Source organism: Oenanthe melanoleuca, chromosome 17 (assembly GCF_029582105.1).
Source record: "Oenanthe melanoleuca isolate GR-GAL-2019-014 chromosome 17, OMel1.0, whole genome shotgun sequence".
Lineage (NCBI taxonomy): Eukaryota > Metazoa > Chordata > Aves > Passeriformes > Muscicapidae > Oenanthe > Oenanthe melanoleuca.
Genome location: NC_079350.1, coordinates 10,259,411 through 10,277,376, shown reverse-complemented (window position 1 = coordinate 10,277,376; position 17,966 = coordinate 10,259,411). Strand labels below are relative to the sequence as shown.

General features: G+C 49.9%; 1 protein-coding gene across 17 annotated transcripts in view; it reads right to left on the bottom strand.

Annotated features, from left to right (window-relative positions):
- ZNF618 (zinc finger protein 618) overlaps window positions 1-17,966 on the bottom strand; it is a 126,805-nt gene that overhangs the window by 75,811 nt on the left and 33,028 nt on the right. For all 17 annotated transcript variants that reach the window (XM_056505043.1, XM_056505049.1, XM_056505050.1 and 14 more), the window contains exon 2: window positions 845-888. In XM_056505043.1, coding sequence (XP_056361018.1) covers window positions 845-888 — 44 coding nt within the window. The remainder of the gene's footprint in view (window positions 1-844; window positions 889-17,966) is intronic.

The window sequence follows — 17,966 nt, the reverse complement described above, 5'->3', positions numbered from 1 at the left end:
GGCACCCAGAGGTGAGAGGGACACCCCAAAGGTGACATGGGCACCCCAAAGGTGAGATGGGCACCCCAAAGGTGAGAGGGACACCCCAAAGGTGACATGGGCACCCCAAAGGTGACACTGGCGCCCAGAGGTGGGATGGACACCCTAAAGATGAGATGGGCACCCAGAGGTGACACTGGCACCCCAAAGGTGACATGGACACCCCAAAGGTGACACTGGCGCCCCAGAGGTGGGATGGACACCCTAAAGATGAGATGGGCACCCAGAGGTGACACTGACACCCCAAAGGTGACACTGGTGACATTCAGCTCCCACATGGACAATGAACTTGCCCACCAGCTGTGAGATCTCCAGTGAGAGATGCAAAGCTGAACTCAAGGTTGGAATAAGGACTCCAGGGGAGGCAGGGATGCCTGGCCCCCCTGCCCTTGCTCCTCAGCCTGTGCTTTCTCTCCCAGCCTCCCTTCAGGCTGATTCCCAGTGAGTGCTCTGAGCCACTGCACCACGATGAGCCACCACCTGTCCCTCCCTGTGGCCAGCCCTGGCCACCCCATCTCCAGCAGGAGAGCACATCTGAGCAGGGCTGCACCAGCCAGCACAGCCCAGCATAACATCCCAGCATAACATCCCAGGATAACATCCCAGCACCACAGCCCACAGCCCAGCCAGCACAGCCCAGCCAGCACAGCCCAGGATAACATCCCAGCACCACAGCCCAGCACCACAGCCCAGAGCCCAGCACCACAGCCCAGCCAGCACATCCCAGCACCATATCCCTGAGCCCAGCCATCCCACCCCACACCACACCCACTCCCCAGCCCCTCCCAGCCCAGCCCAGCCCTACCTGCTGGAAGAGCTCCTCCTCCCGCTGCTGCTGCTCTCGTCGGCCTGGGGAGCAGATCAAAGAGCTCAGGTGAGTTCAGGGCTGAGGCAGCTCTGCAGCCCCCCTGCCCCGGCTGCAGCTGCCCAGGCTCGGGGCTGCCCGAGCGCAGGAACAGAGCCCGGCCTGAGCCTGGGATGGCCGGGCTGGTCTGGGCTGAGCCAGGGCTCCTGTGTGTGTCCCTGTGTGTGACCCTGGGACACACAGCATGGCCTGGGCTGAGCCAGAGCTCTGTGAGCCCAGAGCTCCTGTGTGTGTCCCTGTGTGTGACCCTGGGACACACAGCATGGCCTGGGCTGAGCCAGAGCTCTGTGAGCCCAGAGCTCCTGTGTCACTGCCCAGAGCCCAGCCTGAGCCTGGGACACCCAGCATGGCCAGGGCTGGCCAGAGCTCCTGTGTGTGTCCCTGTGTGTGACTCTGTGTGTGTCCCTGTGTGTGTCCCTGTGTGTGTCCCTGTGTGTGACTCTGTGTCCCTGTGTGTGTCCCTGTGTGTGACCCTGTGTGTGACTCTGTGTCCCTGTGTGTGTCCCTGTGTGTGACCCTGTGTGTGACCCTGTGTGTGTCCCTGTGTGTGACCCTGTGTGTCCCTGTGTGTGACCCTGTGTGTGTCCCTGTGTGTGACCCTGTGTGTGTCCCTGTGTGTCCCTGTGTGTGACTCTGTGTGTGTCCCTGTGTGTGACCCTGTGTGTGTCCCTGTGTGTGTCCCTGTGTGTGTCCCTGTGTGTGACTCTGTGTGTGACCCTGTGTGTGTCCCTGTGTGTGACTCTGTGTGTGTCCCTGTGTGTGACTCTGTGTGTCTCTGTGTGTGTCCCTGTGTGTCCCTGTGTGTGTCCCTGTGTGTGTCCCTGTGTGTGACTCTGTGTCCCCGTGTGTGTCCCTGTGTGTGACCCTGTGTGTGTCCCTGTGTGTCCCTGTGTGTGACCCTGTGTGTCCCTGTGTGTGACCCTGTGTGTGTCCCTGTGTGTGTCCCTGTGTGTCCCTGTGTGTCCCTGTGTGTGTCCCTGTGTGTGTCCCTGTATGTGACTCTGTGTGTCCCTGTGTGTGACCCTGTGTGTGACCCTGTGTGTGACTCTGTGTGTGACTCTGTGTGTGTCCCTGTGTGTGTCCCTGTGTGTGTCCCTGTGTATGTCCCTGTGTGTGACCCTGTGTGTGTCCCTGTGTGTGTCCCTGTGTCCCTGTGTGTGTCCCTGTGTGTGACCCTGTGTGTGTCCCTGTGTGTCCCTGTGTGTGACCCTGTGTGTGTCCCTGTGTGTGTCCCTGTGTCCCTGTGTGTGTCCCTGTGTGTGTCCCTGTGTCCCTGTGTGTGTCCCTGTGTGTGACCCTGTGTCCCTGTGTCCCTGTGTGTGTCCCTGTGTCCCTGTGTGTGTCCCTGTGTCCCTGTGTCCCTGTGTGTGTCCCTGTGTGGCCCTGTGTGTGACCCTGTGTGTGTCCCTGTGTGTGACCCTGGGACACACAGCATGGCCGGGGGAGATCAGCAATGGCCAAGTGTCCCAATGGCCCCGCTCCGGGCTGCAGGGGTAGCCCAGCACCTCCTGCTGCTAGCCCAACACCTCCTGCTGCTAGCCCAGCACCTCCTGCTGTTAGCCCAACACCTCCTGCTGCTAGCCCAGCACCTCCTGCTGCTAGCCCAACACCTCCTGCTGCTAGCCCAGCACCTCCTGCTGCTAGCCCAGCACCTCCTGCTGTTAGCCCAGCACCTCCTGCTGTTAGCCCAACACCTCCTGCTGCTAGCCCAGCACCTCCTGCTGCTAGCCCAACATCTCCTGCTGTTAGCCCAACACCTCCTGCTGCTAGCCCAGCACCTCCTGCTGCTAGCCCAACATCTCCTGCTGCTAGCCCAGCACCTCCTGCTGCTAGCCCAGCACCTCCTGCTGTTAGCCCAGCACCTCCTGCTAGCCCAACACCTCCTGCTGCTAGCCCAGCACCTCCTGCTGCTAGCCCAGCACCTCCTGTTAGCCCAGCACCTCCTGCTGCTAGCCCAGCACCTCCTGCTGTTAGCCCAGCACCTCCTGCTGCTAGCCCAGCACCTCCTGCTGTTAGCCCAGCACCTCCTGCTAGCCCAGCACCTCCTGCTGCTAGCCCAGCATCTCCTGCTGCTAGCCCAGCATCTCCTGCTGTTAGCCCAGCACCTCCTGCTGTTAGCCCAGCATCTCCTGCTGCTAGCCCAACACCTCCTGCTGCTAGCCCAGCACCTCCTGCTGCTAGCCCAGCATCTCCTGCTGTTAGCCCAGCACCTCCTGCTGCTAGCCCAACACCTCCTGCTGCTAGCCCAACACCTCCTGTTAGCCCAGCACCTCCTGTTAGCCCAGCATCTCCTGCTGTTAGCCCAGCATCTCCTGCTGCTAGCCCAACACCTCCTGCTGCTAGCCCAGCACCTCCTGTTAGCCCAACACCTCCTGCTGCTAGCCCAGCACCTCCTGCTGCTAGCCCAACATCTCCTGCTGTTAGCCCAGCACCTCCTGTTAGCCCAGCACCTCCTGCTGTTAGCCCAGCACCTCCTGTTAGCCCAACATCTCCTGCTGTTAGCCCAGCACCTCCTCCTGTTAGCCCAACACCTCCTGCTGCTAGCCCAGCATCTCCTGCTGTTAGCCCAGCACCTCCTGCTGCTAGCCCAACACCTCCTGCTGTTAGCCCAACATCTCCTGCTGCTAGCCCAGCACCTCCTGCTGTTAGCCCAGCACCTCCTGCTGCTAGCCCAACATCTCCTGCTGTTAGCCCAGCACCTCCTGTTAGCCCAACACCTCCTGCTGCTAGCCCAGCACCTCCTGCTGCTAGCCCAGCATCTCCTGCTGCTAGCCCAACACCTCCTGCTGTTAGCCCAACACCTCCTGCTGTTAGCCCAGCATCTCCTGCTGCTAGCCCAACACCTCCTGCTGCTAGCCCAGCACCTCCTGTTAGCCCAACACCTCCTGCTGCTAGCCCAGCACCTCCTGCTGCTAGCCCAACACCTCCTGCTGCTAGCCCAGCACCTCCTGTTAGCCCAACACCTCCTGCTGCTAGCCCAGCATCTCCTGCTGTTAGCCCAGCACCTCCTCCTGTTAGCCCAACACCTCCTGCTGCTAGCCCAGCACCTCCTGCTGCTAGCCCAGCATCTCCTGCTGCTAGCCCAGCATCTCCTGCTGCTAGCCCAGCACCTCCTGCTGTTAGCCCAGCACCTCCTGCTGTTAGCCCAACACCTCCTGCTGTTAGCCCAGCATCTCCTGCTGCTAGCCCAGCATCTCCTGCTGTTAGCCCAGCACCTCCTGCTGTTAGCCCAACACCTCCTGCTAGCCCAGCACCTCCTGCTGTTAGCCCAGCACCTCCTGCTAGCCCAGCACCTCCTGCTAGCCCACCCCCCCCCACTAGCCCAATCCCCCCCCCACTAGCCCAATCCCCCCCTCACTAGCCCAATCCCCCCCTCACTAGCCCACCCCCCTCACCAGCCCCGTGCCCAAGCAGCCCCTGCAGGCCCCGGGGCTCTCCCCCGTGCCCAGGCTCTGATCAGAACCTTCCTTGCAAAGACAATATTATTCCAATCCCAGAATTTGATTTCGGAATTTGTGCAAATACAAGTTAAAAGATATTAGCTGCATTTCACATTTTGTGCAAATGGCAGAAACAGGCAATTCATGTGCAGCAGGATGGGGGCCAGCCAACGATTTTGATAAAATAAACCCTTTTTTAATTTAAATGCTAATGCACTGAATTAAAATTTAATAACTGAGGAAATTGAAAAGCCGAGCAGGAATATTGGAAATAAATCCAAGCAGAAACAGCTGAAATTAAAAATTCTAGAGAGTGGGAGGATAGCAGCTAAGCTGTCTTATATGATTACATTTTTTTATTTTTTTTATTTTTTTTTCAGAACGAAAGGGGGAAGGAAAAAAATCCTATCTTTGGCTGGCTGTAGGGCAGTAAATCGAGAGTGCTATGATTTATTGCTCAATTTTCCTGAGGGAAAAAGGCTTTCTTTCATGCTGAAATATTTCATAAATTTCAAGCTAGCATAAATTCTTAATTTAAAAGTTATGGAGGTCACATTTAGTGCACTGGTGCAATTCTGAAATCTTAAAGGAATAGCAACCAAAAGAAAAAAAAATTGCAATTTGATTTTATTTTTTTTTAAATTCTTATGTAAAATTTTCTTCAAAGGGATTCTCCAAGTTCCACAAAGCAGAAACACAACCTGCCTTCTGAAGGGATATGAAATCCACTGGAAATGAAGAGACAAAAAATCTAATTCAATTACAAAAAAGCATTTTTTCATTATGATGATGATGATTATTATTATTGTGAGCCACTTGAGGAATTTCTGTTAAAAAATTTCTTCTCTCCATTGCCTGGGAAAAGCCAGAAGGGAGGAGCTGACAATGTAATTGCTTCTGTTAGATCTCCAATCTTTTGTGAGCACTGATATGTTCATTTGTTATACAGCTGTTCAGCTACAGAAAGGATGTCAGAGCACCCATAATTCAAAGCAATCAATCAAAAATTAATGATTTGTCATGCTTACACAATGGGGAAAAAAAGGAAAAAAAAAAAAAAAAGCTTATGGGTTCCTGCAACTGGTAGATTGCTCAAACCTTCGGGGCAGTTTCTAGATTAGATTTGTATGTACAAAGAAAGGGGGAAAAAGGGAAAAAGAGACAGTACAGAGCCAGGGCAGGAACCTTGTGGGGTGCTGAGGCCCAAAATCCCCCAGAGATGGGAACCTCCCAATTTCTGCACGTCCAAAGGGTTTGTGCACAACCCAAGAGCCACACTTGGATCACAGGGACCTTGTGGGGAGAATTCCTGCCAGGAGAATTCCAGGGGAAAACCTGCTGACACATGGAACATGGAATATCCTGAGCTGGAAGGACATTCTGACCCATGAGGGTGATGGAATCCAGCCCCTGCAGACACCCCAACAATCCCCAGAGATGAGGAGTTCCTTCTTTTGGGAGAAAAAATGAGGGAAAAGGGAACCACAGCAGGTAAGGGCTGCTGGAGATGATCCAGGGACAAAAACACCAAGCTGAGCCTGAAGATCAGATCAAGCTGCCTTAAATGTCTCTGGATGCTGAAATAAGCAAATCCACAGAATCCCAGCCTGGTCTGGGGTGGAAAGGACCTTAAATCACCCAGTGCCACCCCTGCCATGGCAGTGTCACCTCCCACTGTCCCCAGTGTCCAGCCTGGCCTTGGGCACTGCCAGGGATCCAGGGACAGCCACAGCTGCTCTGGGCACCTGTGCCAGCCCTGCCCACCCTGCCAGGGAACAATTCCTGCCCAATATCCCATCTAACCCTGGAAAAGCCATTCCCTGTGTCCTGTCCCTCCATCCCTTGTCCCCAGTCCCTCTGCAGCTCTCCTGGATCCCTTCAGGCCCTGGCAGGGGCTCTGAGCTCTCCCTGATCCTTCTCCAGGTGAGCACCCCCAGCTCTGCCACCCTGTTCATTCAAAAATAAAACCCATTTAAACTAAAACATTCCATCTAAATTCTAAAAAGTGGCATTTGAGGACTAAAGTGGAAGTTTGGAAATCACAGTTTAACCAGAATGTGCCAAAATGGGGCAGAGCAGCTCCCAGCAAAGCAACTTCCTTATGGAGAGGAGCAGAAATCTCCTGTGCTCACATTCAGAATCTCCTGCACTCTCATTTACCCAAGTAATTGATTTTGCTGATTTCCTAATTTCTAACTGGAAAAGGAGAGGACCAGAATTTGCATCTGCTGATGAGCTGTGGGGTGCAGGAACAGGCTGAGAATGTCACACAATCTGCCCCAAAAAATCATTGACAATTCAAAATGTTATTCCCCAGATTTGCTTTTCTACATATTGGGTGTGTTTAGTGTAGTTTTGTTTAACTCATGCTAATAAATGTCCTTTAAGTGAAAATGCACACAGGCAGAATGTGGTTTCAGGCCATATGCTCCTCCACTCGAGTTGTAAGAAAAATGTGAATTGTGATAAATAAGAAATGTATCAGTCAACATCTCCTAACAGGATAACGTGTCAAAAACTTGGAGTCCAAGCAGATGTAGAACTGACCTGAGAAATCCATGTTTATCAAGAGGGCTACACTATATTGGGAAAAAACCCCCAACATTTTAACAGTTACAGCAAAACAAAAAAATAACTAAAAGCAATAAAAATGTGAAATGAGATTTCAGACGATTTAAGTATGGGCTTTCTGCCTGATCACTTAAATTATGGTTAGAAACAATTACTCAAATCTCTTGGATTTGCACTGGAGGCCCCTTCAGATGAGCTCCTATGGGTGGGATGGGCACCAGGAGACCCCCAAAGCACAGCACAGCCCTCTCCAGGGAAAGGGTTCCCTCCATATATTCATTTATTAATTTATTCAGACACAGCCACCCCTGTGAATTGTCTCTGAGCCCCATCCCAAAGGAAGAGGTGCCCAATTCTGCCTGGGCTCACAGGAGGAGCAGTCCCTGCTCACCCAGCAGCTCTCCAGAGGGAACAGGGCAGAGTTGTTTGTTTACCTGAGGGATAAAAAGGAAAATAAAAACCAAACCCCCACCCTGCTTTCCCCCAGACACCTTCCCAGAGCCAGCTGAGTAATTTTTGTCCAAACACAAACCACACGTTCAGTTTTGGAAGGAGCCAGCAGCACCCAGCATGGAAAATTTCACCCCAAATAATTAAAATTGGGCAAAGGGAGAAGCAACTGAAAGCAGGTCTGACACAGGAATGTGCCATAAAAATAACTGCAGGCCTGCTACCTGTGCTGTCTGGGGTTATTAACTTCAGAGCCACAGAAAATGCAGGAAGTGCTTTTCTTTTATTTTTTTTTTTTTTTTTTTTTCTTTTCTTTAAACAAAGAGCAAGAGCAAGACACAGGCAGTTTCCTATTTAATTTTAATTAAATAGGAGGGGAGAAAACAGCAGAGCAGCTCCACATCACACCAAACCATCTGCAGAGCACAAGGACCCCTAAAAGTGCCCAGGCCCCTTTTAAATCTGGGTTTTTGCTTCTCCTGCCAAGCCAGTGGCTGCTGAGGAGCCACAGCCCTGGAGTGAGAGAGAAGGACACAGGCTGAGCCCAGGGGGCTGCAAGCAGGGCCAGGGGCTCACTGAGTGACTGTGAGATCAGAGCCCAGCCAGCCCCAGCACTGCCCCAGCAGCTCTGAGCCTGTCCCAGGAGCCACATCCACACGGGGACATTCCCAGGGATGGGATTCCAGCTCTAACTCCTGTCCCCAAGTGTCACATCCACACGGGGACATTCCCAGGGATGGGATTCCAGCTCTAACTCCTGTCCCCAAGTGTCACATCCACACGGGGACATTCCCAGGGATGGGATTCCAGCTCTAACTCCTGTCCCAGGAGCCACATCCACACTGGGACATTCCCAGGGATGGGATTCCAGCTCTAACTCCTGTCCCCAAGTGTCACATCCACACTGGGACATTCCCAGGGATGGGATTCCAGCTCTGAGCCTGTCCCAGGAGCCACATCCACACTGGGACATTCCCAGGGATGGGATTCCAGCTCTGAGCCCTGTCCCAGGAGCCACATCCACACTGGGACATTCCCAGGGATGGTGATTCCAGCTCTAACTCCTGTCCCCAAGTGTCACATCCACACTGGGACATTCCCAGGGATGGTGATTCCAGCTCTGAGCCTGTCCCAGGAGCCACATCCACACTGGGACATTCCCAGGGATGGGATTCCAGCTCTGAGCCCTGTCCCAGGAGCCACATCCACACTGGGACATTCCCAGGGATGGGATTCCAGCTCTAACTCCTGTCCCCAAGTGTCACATCCACACTGGGACATTCCCAGGGATGGGATTCCAGCTCTGAGCCTGTCCCAGGAGCCACATCCACACGGGGACATTCCCAGGGATGGGATTCCAGCTCTAACTCCTGTCCCAGGAGCCACATCCACACTGGGACATTCCCAGGGATGGGATTCCAGCTCTAACTCCTGTCCCCAAGTGTCACATCCACACTGGGACATTCCCAGGGATGGGATTCCAGCTCTAACTCCTGTCCCAGGAGCCACATCCACACTGGGACATTCCCAGGGATGGTGATTCCAGCTCTAACTCCTGTCCCCAAGTGTCACATCCACACTGGGACATTCCCAGGGATGGTGATTCCAGCTCTGAGCCTGTCCCAGGAGCCACATCCACACGGGGACATTCCCAGGGATGGTGATTCCAGCTCTAACTCCTGTCCCCAAGTGTCACATCCACACTGGGACATTCCCAGGGATGGGATTCCAGCTCTAACTCCTGTCCCCAAGTGTCACATCCACACTGGGACATTCCCAGGGATGGGATTCCAGCTCTAACTCCTGTCCCAGGTGTCACATCCACACTGGGACATTCCCAGGGATGGGATTCCAGCTCTGAGCCCTGTCCCCAAGTGTCACATCCACACGGGGACATTCCCAGGGATGGTGATTCCAGCTCTGAGCCTGTCCCAGGAGCCACATCCACACTGGGACATTCCCAGGGATGGTGATTCCCCAGCACTGCCCCAGTTCTTGTTTGTGGGGTTGGTTTTTTTAATGGGGTTTTGTTTTTGGTTTTGTTTTGTTTTTTTTTTTTTCTTGCAAACTCAGTATCCCCAGGCTTCTCCCCAGATTCTCATCTGGGACAGAACAAGTTGCACCATGGAGGTTAAAACTACTAAAACTACATATAAGTAAACAATACTAATAAAAAATCACAATTAAAGTCTAGAAAAAAGGTTTAAGGGCTGTGAGCAGTGGCCTCTGAGTCAAGGGAATATTCATATGGGTAATTTTCTGAACTTGCTGACAGTACTGGCAGAATCTGTGCTTTGAATTTCAATTTTTCTCCCCTGGCAGCCCAGGGAGATTCAAGCAGCACACACCAGCAGAAGTAACTGAAGAAAGGGAACATTAAATAAATTTTAACCTAAAACTACAAATGTTCAAACCAGTATTAAAAAGCTTCAACCTCGTATACTTTTGTTTTTCCCTGAAACAGTCATGAAATTAAAATTATGAATAAATCAATGCAGTGAATTGGTCTGGATTTAAAGAGTTACTCCTTGATTACAAGCAACCCAAAAGTAATCAAAATATTTTTTCCATCTCCTGTTGCTCAGTGCTCTCCTTACTCTGTTCTTTATGAGAAAAATAATCAAATTGAGGGTGAAGAGGAGAAAAGGCATTACTGATTACTGTGAACTCTTGTATCATAAAAGCTGGAAAATAAGAGTGACCAGGCAAAACAACAGAATTATGTGCATCAAGCAGTTGTTTACAGATGGCATGAGTTTCCCAGAACTGAAACAGCTGGAAATATTTTTAAAGAATAAATGTATATGGAATGAAACCTTGGGGGGTTGGAAGATATTGTTATTTTTTACTTGGGGGAAGAAAAAAGGGGTGAAGGAGCCATGTGACAGCATTTCAGAAATCCACACATTTTTCAAGGCTTCCAATTTCACAGGAAACTCTCAGGAAATCAATTTTTTCAAAAATCCCATGACAGGCACTTTTCCAAGTTGAGAAAACAAACAAATCTAACAAGCTATAAATGCTCATGGAGGGGAAAAAAATTAAATTTGACTTATTTATCCAGGGAATCTCAGCCTTGTTCAACACTTTTTGTTCTGGAGTTGATGGGATGGGATGGGATGGGATGGGATGGGATGGGATGGGATGGGATGGGATGGGATGGGATGGGATGGGATGGGATGGGATGGGATGGGATGGGATGGGATAATGGGATGGGATAATGGGATGCATAATTTGATAAATATTGCAGTGAGATGGTGTCAGGAGCAGCACCATGAGGAGATCCAGCCTTGGCCAAAGATTCTCTCCAAAACTGGCACACAAGACCTCCTTCCAATGCCTGTGGGAAAGGCTTTGCCTTTGCAAAACATAAATTTTATCCTTGTAAAACATAAATTTCATCCTAATTTTAAAAGATTCCCATGCAGCATTTATAGACAGGCTGTGAGGTTGAAACAAAACATTCTCTGTTGGGTGGGTAACTGTGGGACTTCACCTTCTCTCCCAGTTTTGTATGACTGGTTTGTTTAAATTGCATGAAATGGTGGTAATTTGACTTTGGAAAGGGAAAAAAAAGTCAAACCACATTGGTCTAAAAGTAAGAAAGGGGGAAGGCACAAAAAAATGGGTAATTTCTTCAAACTTAAAAAAGAGCAGTAATTACAGGGGGGAATTCAGAAAGAGTTTAGTCTGCCTGGCTCCCTCAAAAAACAAAAAAATAAGGAAAAAGGAAGTAAAAAATAGTAAAAAGAGAAAAAAGAGAAGGAAGGGGAGGAAATGAAGTTGGAGAAAAAGCAGTCTGAAAGTAGAATTCTTAGAAATTCTGCTTGCACAATAACCCCCACCAGCAAACCACAAATCCTATAAATGTCACCAGATCGACTAAATCAACAAATAAACAAACAAACCTCCAAGATTTTAAAAAAAAAAGTTAAATCTAAATAAAAAGTACCAAAAGCCCAGCAAGGCCAGGCTGGTGTCCCCAGGGGAGGGTGGCTGTGCCAGGAGCGATGGTGGTTTGGAAAGGGAAGGGAAAACAACATTTCCAGGTTGAGCGGAGCTGTGAGAGCCCAGGCACAGGGGTGGAGCCAGCCCTGCCCAGAGCAGCTCCTTTCCCACTCCACTTCTCCACTCACAGCAGCTGCTTGGGCTAAGAAAAGGGTTTTTCAGTTTGTGGGGGACAAACATCAGTGGTGACCCCCACTCTCCATCATTCCTGAAACAAATGAGGGCTCAGAGCTGCTGGAAATGATTCCCAGCCCAAAGTGGAGCTGCAGTGAGATCATGGCATGGATTGGTGTCACTTCTGCTGCACCATTCACACAGCAGAGGATGACACTCATTTTCAAAAACTGGAACTGACACAGTCCCTGACATTTAAAATTTTTTTATTCATACAGGCAAAATACATCCTATTTATTTTTTAAAGCAAGAACTGTAAGATGTGCTCAAAATCTAAATGAAGCACTTACAAGCCCCAGATTCTGTTTGACTCGAGCCTATAAAGCCCAAAAAGATATTCCTTATTTCCTGGGCAACAAAAAAAAAAAAAAAAAAAAAAAAAAAAAATCAAATCAATCTATTTTTCCTCCAGCTCAGACTGAAAAGGAAATTTTCAATTTTTCAGAGCTTCAAGAAAACCAAGAATATCAATTATTTGCACAGCCCTGCAGAGTGGACAGATTTGTCTTGGAAAATCTCCAATGTGATGCAGAAAAGGTAAAAATGTTCCTACAGGATCCCTTTTGAGGCTGAATTTTGCAGGCAGCACCACGAGCCCTCTGCCCACCTGTGGGCCTGCAGCTGCTGCAAACCTTGGGGAAGAAAAGGCAGAAAGTGCAATTGGTTCCCAGAATCCTGGTGCAGCCCAGGGTCGTGTCAAAGGATGAGGCAGAAATCCCCAGGCCACCATTAATGCCCAATTCCAATGGAATCTGGGCCAGGCAGCACAGGCTGTGGGGTTCCCAAGAGAAAGGAGCAGTGAACCCCCAGATCTGGAGCCTTTGGACAAGCAGAGTCAGGCCAGGGGCTGCTCCTCCTGCAGGACACAGGCTGCTCCAGGCCCTGGGAGGGGATGCTGGGCTGGAAAACAGAACTGTGTGCCACAATCCACAGGCTCTGCTTGGAAAACAACACCTGGGGCTCACCTACACTTTGTAATAACACCTTGGGTGCTTTGCTTTCCACTCAGCACATGGATAACCTCAGCAGCCATGGATCTGATCTATTCTATTCTATTCTATTCTATTCTATTCTATTCTATTCTATTCTATTCTATTCTATTCTATTCTATTCTATTCTATTCTATTCTATTCTATTCTATTCCTATTCCTATTCCTATTCCTATTTCTATTTCTATTTCTATTTCTATTTCTATTTCTATTTCTATTTCTATTCTGCAAAGGAGAGCAGACTCCACAGTTCTTTGGGCCTGTGCTGCCCCTCAGCCTTTCACCAGGTAACTCAGAAAGTCAGGCTCCAGCCAAGTGCTTGGCTGCCCCAGAGAGATGCCAAAGCAGCTCCTTGGCTACAAGCTCTGAGGGGCTTCACAAGACTTTGTGCCTTGCAGACAGATTTTTGTGGATGCTGTGTGCTCTGCACAAAACCACAGCATTCCCCAGCCCCACAGCATTCCCCAGCCCCACAGCATTCCCCAGCCCCACAGCAGTTATCCAGCCCCACAGCAGTTATCCTGTCCCACAGCAGTTATCCTGTCCCACAGCATTCCCCAGCCCCACAGCATCCCCCAGCCCCACAGCAGTTATCCTGTCCCACAGCAGTTATCCAGCCCCACAGCAGTTATCCAGCCCCACAGCAGTTATCCTGTCCCACAGCATTCCCCTGCCCCACAGCATCCCCCAGCCCCACAGCAGTTATCCAGCCCCACAGCAGTTATCCTGTCCCACAGCAGTTATCCTGCCCCACAGCAGTTATCCAGCCCCACAGCATCCCCCAGCCCCACAGCATTCCCCAGCCCCACAGCATCCCCCAGCCCCACAGCAGTTATCCAGCCCCACAGCAGTTATCCAGCCCCACAGCAGTTATCCAGCCCCACAGCATTCCCCAGCCCCACAGCATTCCCCAGCCCCACAGCAGTTATCCAGCCCCACAGCAGTTATCCTGTCCCACAGCATTCCCCAGCCCCACAGCAGTTATCCCCCAGCCCCACAGCAGTTATCCTGCCCCACAGCAGTTATCCAGCCCCACAGCAGTTATCCCCCAGCCCCACAGCATTCCCCAGCCCCACAGCAGTTATCCCCCAGCCCCACAGCATTCCCCAGCCCCACAGCAGTTATCCCCCAGCCCCACAGCAGTTATCCCCCAGCCCCACAGCAGTTCTCCTGCTCGCTGCCATGAGGACACAGCCACCCTGGGCAGCACAGGAGTCCCCCAGCCCTGGCACAGCCCCACTGCAGTAATTCCACCCCAGCTCCTTCCTCACTTTTCCCCCTGCAGCGAGCAGCAGTGTGCAGCCTCACCGTCAGCCTCTGCTGAGCAATTGCAGAGGAAATAAAGAAGAGAGAACCCTGTGAGGCCACAGCCCCACAGCCCCTGTGCTGGAACATGAACTGGACACTCTGGAGTCTCCTGGGATGCCCCAAAATGTGCAGGGTTCAGAAAAAGGACGTTCAGAAGGTAAAACCCCACAGTGCCCATGAGGCTCTTAAATGTGACCTCCAGGCTTCCCCACAGCCTCTAATGGGCCAACTCTGCACTCTGCACAAATTATTGCAAGTATCAAAAATATCTTTACAACAGAGCTTTTATTTCCATATATTTGAAGCTGCTTTCCCCTTTTGTTTCTTCTCTAAACTGGTTAAAATGAGCATTAAGGGATATAATTATGTTGTTAGCTTAATTGCCTACTTAAAGCAGAATCTACAGGGGTTTAATGGAAGATTTGAAAAGGGGGGGAAAGAAGGAAATTGGAATATTAATGAATACAATTTTTAAAAGGAACCTCTTCTGGGGAAAAGTGAGTTTGGGGCCTGGGACAGAGTGTGAGGGGGGAGGAGGTAGAATCAGCCCCCATCAGCTTCTGTCATAAGGTTTTGTCAAAATGCAAATTGTTGGCCCATTCCTTCTCCAGCAGTCTAATTTTGGAGAATTTGACCTAATTAATCATTAACCACCACACACAACAAAAGTATCCCTCCTTCAGTTTGGATCCCCAATCTATTCTTGGAGTGACACACTTATGGCCAGGACAGGGGTTGACATCCCAAATCAGCCAGCAGACACTTCCATGGGCACAGGAGCAAGGATGGGACAGAACAAAAGGCACCAGTGTCTGTGTGCTGAGGCACCCAAAATAAGAGCCCTCCCTGCCTCCTAAAAACTGAGTTAAATAAAATTTTGAAATCTCTAAGAAATTTTTTTTCTGTATTTTTTATATTATGCAAATACTAAATATCCAGTGTGCTATCTCAAATATATTATATATAGCACTATATAATAGATAAGACATGCAATAAAAATATTTACATTAAATATATATATTTGAAATCTTTAAGAGAGCTAGTTCCTGTGATCCCTCTGGCCCTTTTGCCAGCCCTGCAGAGACCATTGCTGGGATTTTGGAGGCTGCTGGTGTTTGATGTGCCCACACAAGGGAACATCTCCCAATCCCAGATAAATTATTGGTGTACTTGAAAAAAATCAGAGAAATTAATGTATTTCAGGGTCTCCTTGGAAACCTGGAGTAAAGGTGCATTGTTACAAAGTTGGATGTTATTAGCAGGAACATGTATAGCACAAATTAAGGACTTCAGAGGAGAAGCCACCTTGGATGGTTTGATTAATACAGTGAGTACTTCCTATACCAACATAAGTGGATTTCAAACAACTTGAACTCAACATAATTGGATAGATTAATAAAGCAACAGAATTAAGGCATTAGGTTGAAAGGAAAAACCTGAAAGAATCTGGAAATGAGCAGATAAAGTGAGAGAAAGTAAACAACTCATAAATTCAGGGAGTCTGACAGACCATGGGCAGCACCAGCAGAGAATTCCAGCAGCAAAAGCCCATCCTGGAAACACAAACTCATGCAGGGTTTACATTAAAACCAACGCTGACAAAAGAACACTCTTGCAAAATCAGAAAGTCAGAAACTGCCAAAAAACTGGGGTGGAATGTGCCCTGTGACATGCCAGCAGCCCTGAGGTGCCACCAGCCTGCCCCAAGCTCTGACCCTGATGTGAACAGACATCGCCCCTTCCATGTGCCCAGCATTCCATCTGATTTAGATAAAAATTAAAATAAGGGAAAAAAAAATTCCAGCAGCCAGACTGACTTGGCTGGGCTCTGTCAGGCCCCCAAATTTTATTTTATTTTTTTTTCCTTAGAATTTGAATTTTTAGGATATTTTCCAGAAGTTATTATAATTTTCTCTTTTTTCTTATTGTGGTTGTTTGTTGTTTTTTTTTTTTTCCCCTCCCATATTTGTACTTTCCTTTTTCCCTGGGTTTTGGGCAGGGATGCTCTGCTCAGCAGAGACCCAGAGCTGGAGAGGGAACCCAGGGCTGAATAAAACATTAACAGTGAATTTCTTGACCCACACAAGGAAAACTCTCCATGGCAGACAATGCTGTCAAAAAAGCTGTGGAGCCAGCACCACTCACCATTATATTATTTTAAATTTCCTCTTGCATTGCCACCAATAACCTGAATATTAAGGTGACCTTCCAGCAGTTTTTGAAACATTTTGAATCAAAATGGCACTGATATGGCATCAAATTTTTTTCCTTTTTTTTTTTTTTTTCTTTTTAAGAACCATTTTCATGGTGCATCATGGGCTTGATTTTGTTTTGGATTTTTTGTTTTCAAGAGGAACTAATCCTTGGAGCCTCCCTCCCAAGGCAGCAGTAGTTAAGCCTGTGCTAATAGAAGTGCAAATCCAGACTGGGCCAAGCACCATAATTGCTTTCCAGGTGGGTGAACTGCAGCCCATCTGCTGAGAAAACCAGTGCAACAACTGCTCCCATTTTTATTTTTTTCCAAGCAAAGGTGCAGCAACAGACCCACAAAATAGGTTTTGCTTCCAGCAGCCATTTTTGTAATCCTTGTTTTTCTTAGATTATCCCAGTGTGGTTTTCCCTGTTTCCTTGTTGAGCACTATTTAACCAGCACTCAAGTCTGCAATCATTAAAGCACCCAGGGCAGGCTGGGCAGCCAGCAATGGCCAGCAAATCCATAAAAATAAAAATTAAAGGCCTTTGGGGGTGCCCCAGGGGTTGGGTCCTGCATGGGATGGGGCTGAGCTGCCCTGGGTCCCCTCCAAGAGCACCAAGAGAACGTGCACACACAAGAAATAAATCATTGTAAGCATCTCTCAGTAATGACCAATTTATTTAAGAAATAAAAAACATCTGCTTGGAGGCCTGGGCCTCTGAGCTGGGGTTTGTGTCCCTTGCAGGAGGCAGATGTGTAAGGAGCAAAGCCTGGCTTTAAATGGAATCCTGCAGGTGGAGGATCCAGGCCCTGCCCCCCGTGCAGCTGCTGCTGTGCCAGCCCAGGTGCCCCCTGTGCCTGGCTCCCCAGTTCCCCCAGTTCCCCCAGTTCCTGACCCTGCACAGAGGCACTGGTGCCAGGGCTGGGATGTGGGATGTGACCCTCCCAGTCCAGCTCTGTGCCCAGCCAGGCAGTGCCAGGCAATCATTAACAGCAGCCCTGCCCTGCCAGAGCAGCAGCCTGCAGGAGCCTGAGCAGCCTGGAGAGCTGATCTGCACAGGGCCATTCCCACGGAAAAACAGCCACAAACACTGCCTGCCCTGCAGGTAAAGCTGTGCTGGAGGCAAAGGTGAGCACTGCCACAGCCAGGATCCTGTCCTGCTGTCCCTGTGCCACCCCTGCCATAGTGACTGACTGTCCCTGTGCCATCCTTGTCCTGCTGTGTCCCTGTGCCACCCCTGCCATGGTGATTGTCCCTGTGCCATTCCTGCCATGGCAGTGTCACCTGCCCCTGTCCCCAGTGTCCAGCCTGGCCTTGGGCACTGCCAGGGATCCAGGGGCAGCCACAGCTGCTCTGGGCACCTGTGCCAGCCCTGCCCACCCTGCCAGGGAACAATTCCTGCCCAAGATCCCATCTAACCCTGGAAAAGCCATTCCCTGTGTCCTGTCCCTCCATCCCTTGTCCCCAGTCCCTCTGCAGCTCTCCTGGATCCCTTCAGGCCCTGGCAGGGGCTCTGAGCTCTCCCTGATCCTTCTCCTCTCCAGTGGGCACCCCCAGCTCCCAGCCTGGCCCCAGGGCTGAACTCAGGTATCTCATTTTTACAACTTTTCATCATTGCTCTGCATGCTTGCACAGAAACCAGTTTAAAATGCAGTGGGAAATAGAACTACCATGAAATCACCAATTTTGTTGTCTTGCTTTCAGTGGAACAAAGCCTAAAATGGAGGCTTTGCAATTTCTCAAATACAGAATTTCAGTTCCCAAGTGATTACTAATTTTTGTTATTAAAAAAAAATGCATCAGAGTTATGTTGTAACAAAAATATTGAACATCCAAACTAAGACAAAAGTTAAATGTGCTACTGCCAAGCTTCTGCAAGGATCCAGGACTATTTAAAGAGAAGAGTTCATAAACCAAAAAAACCTCC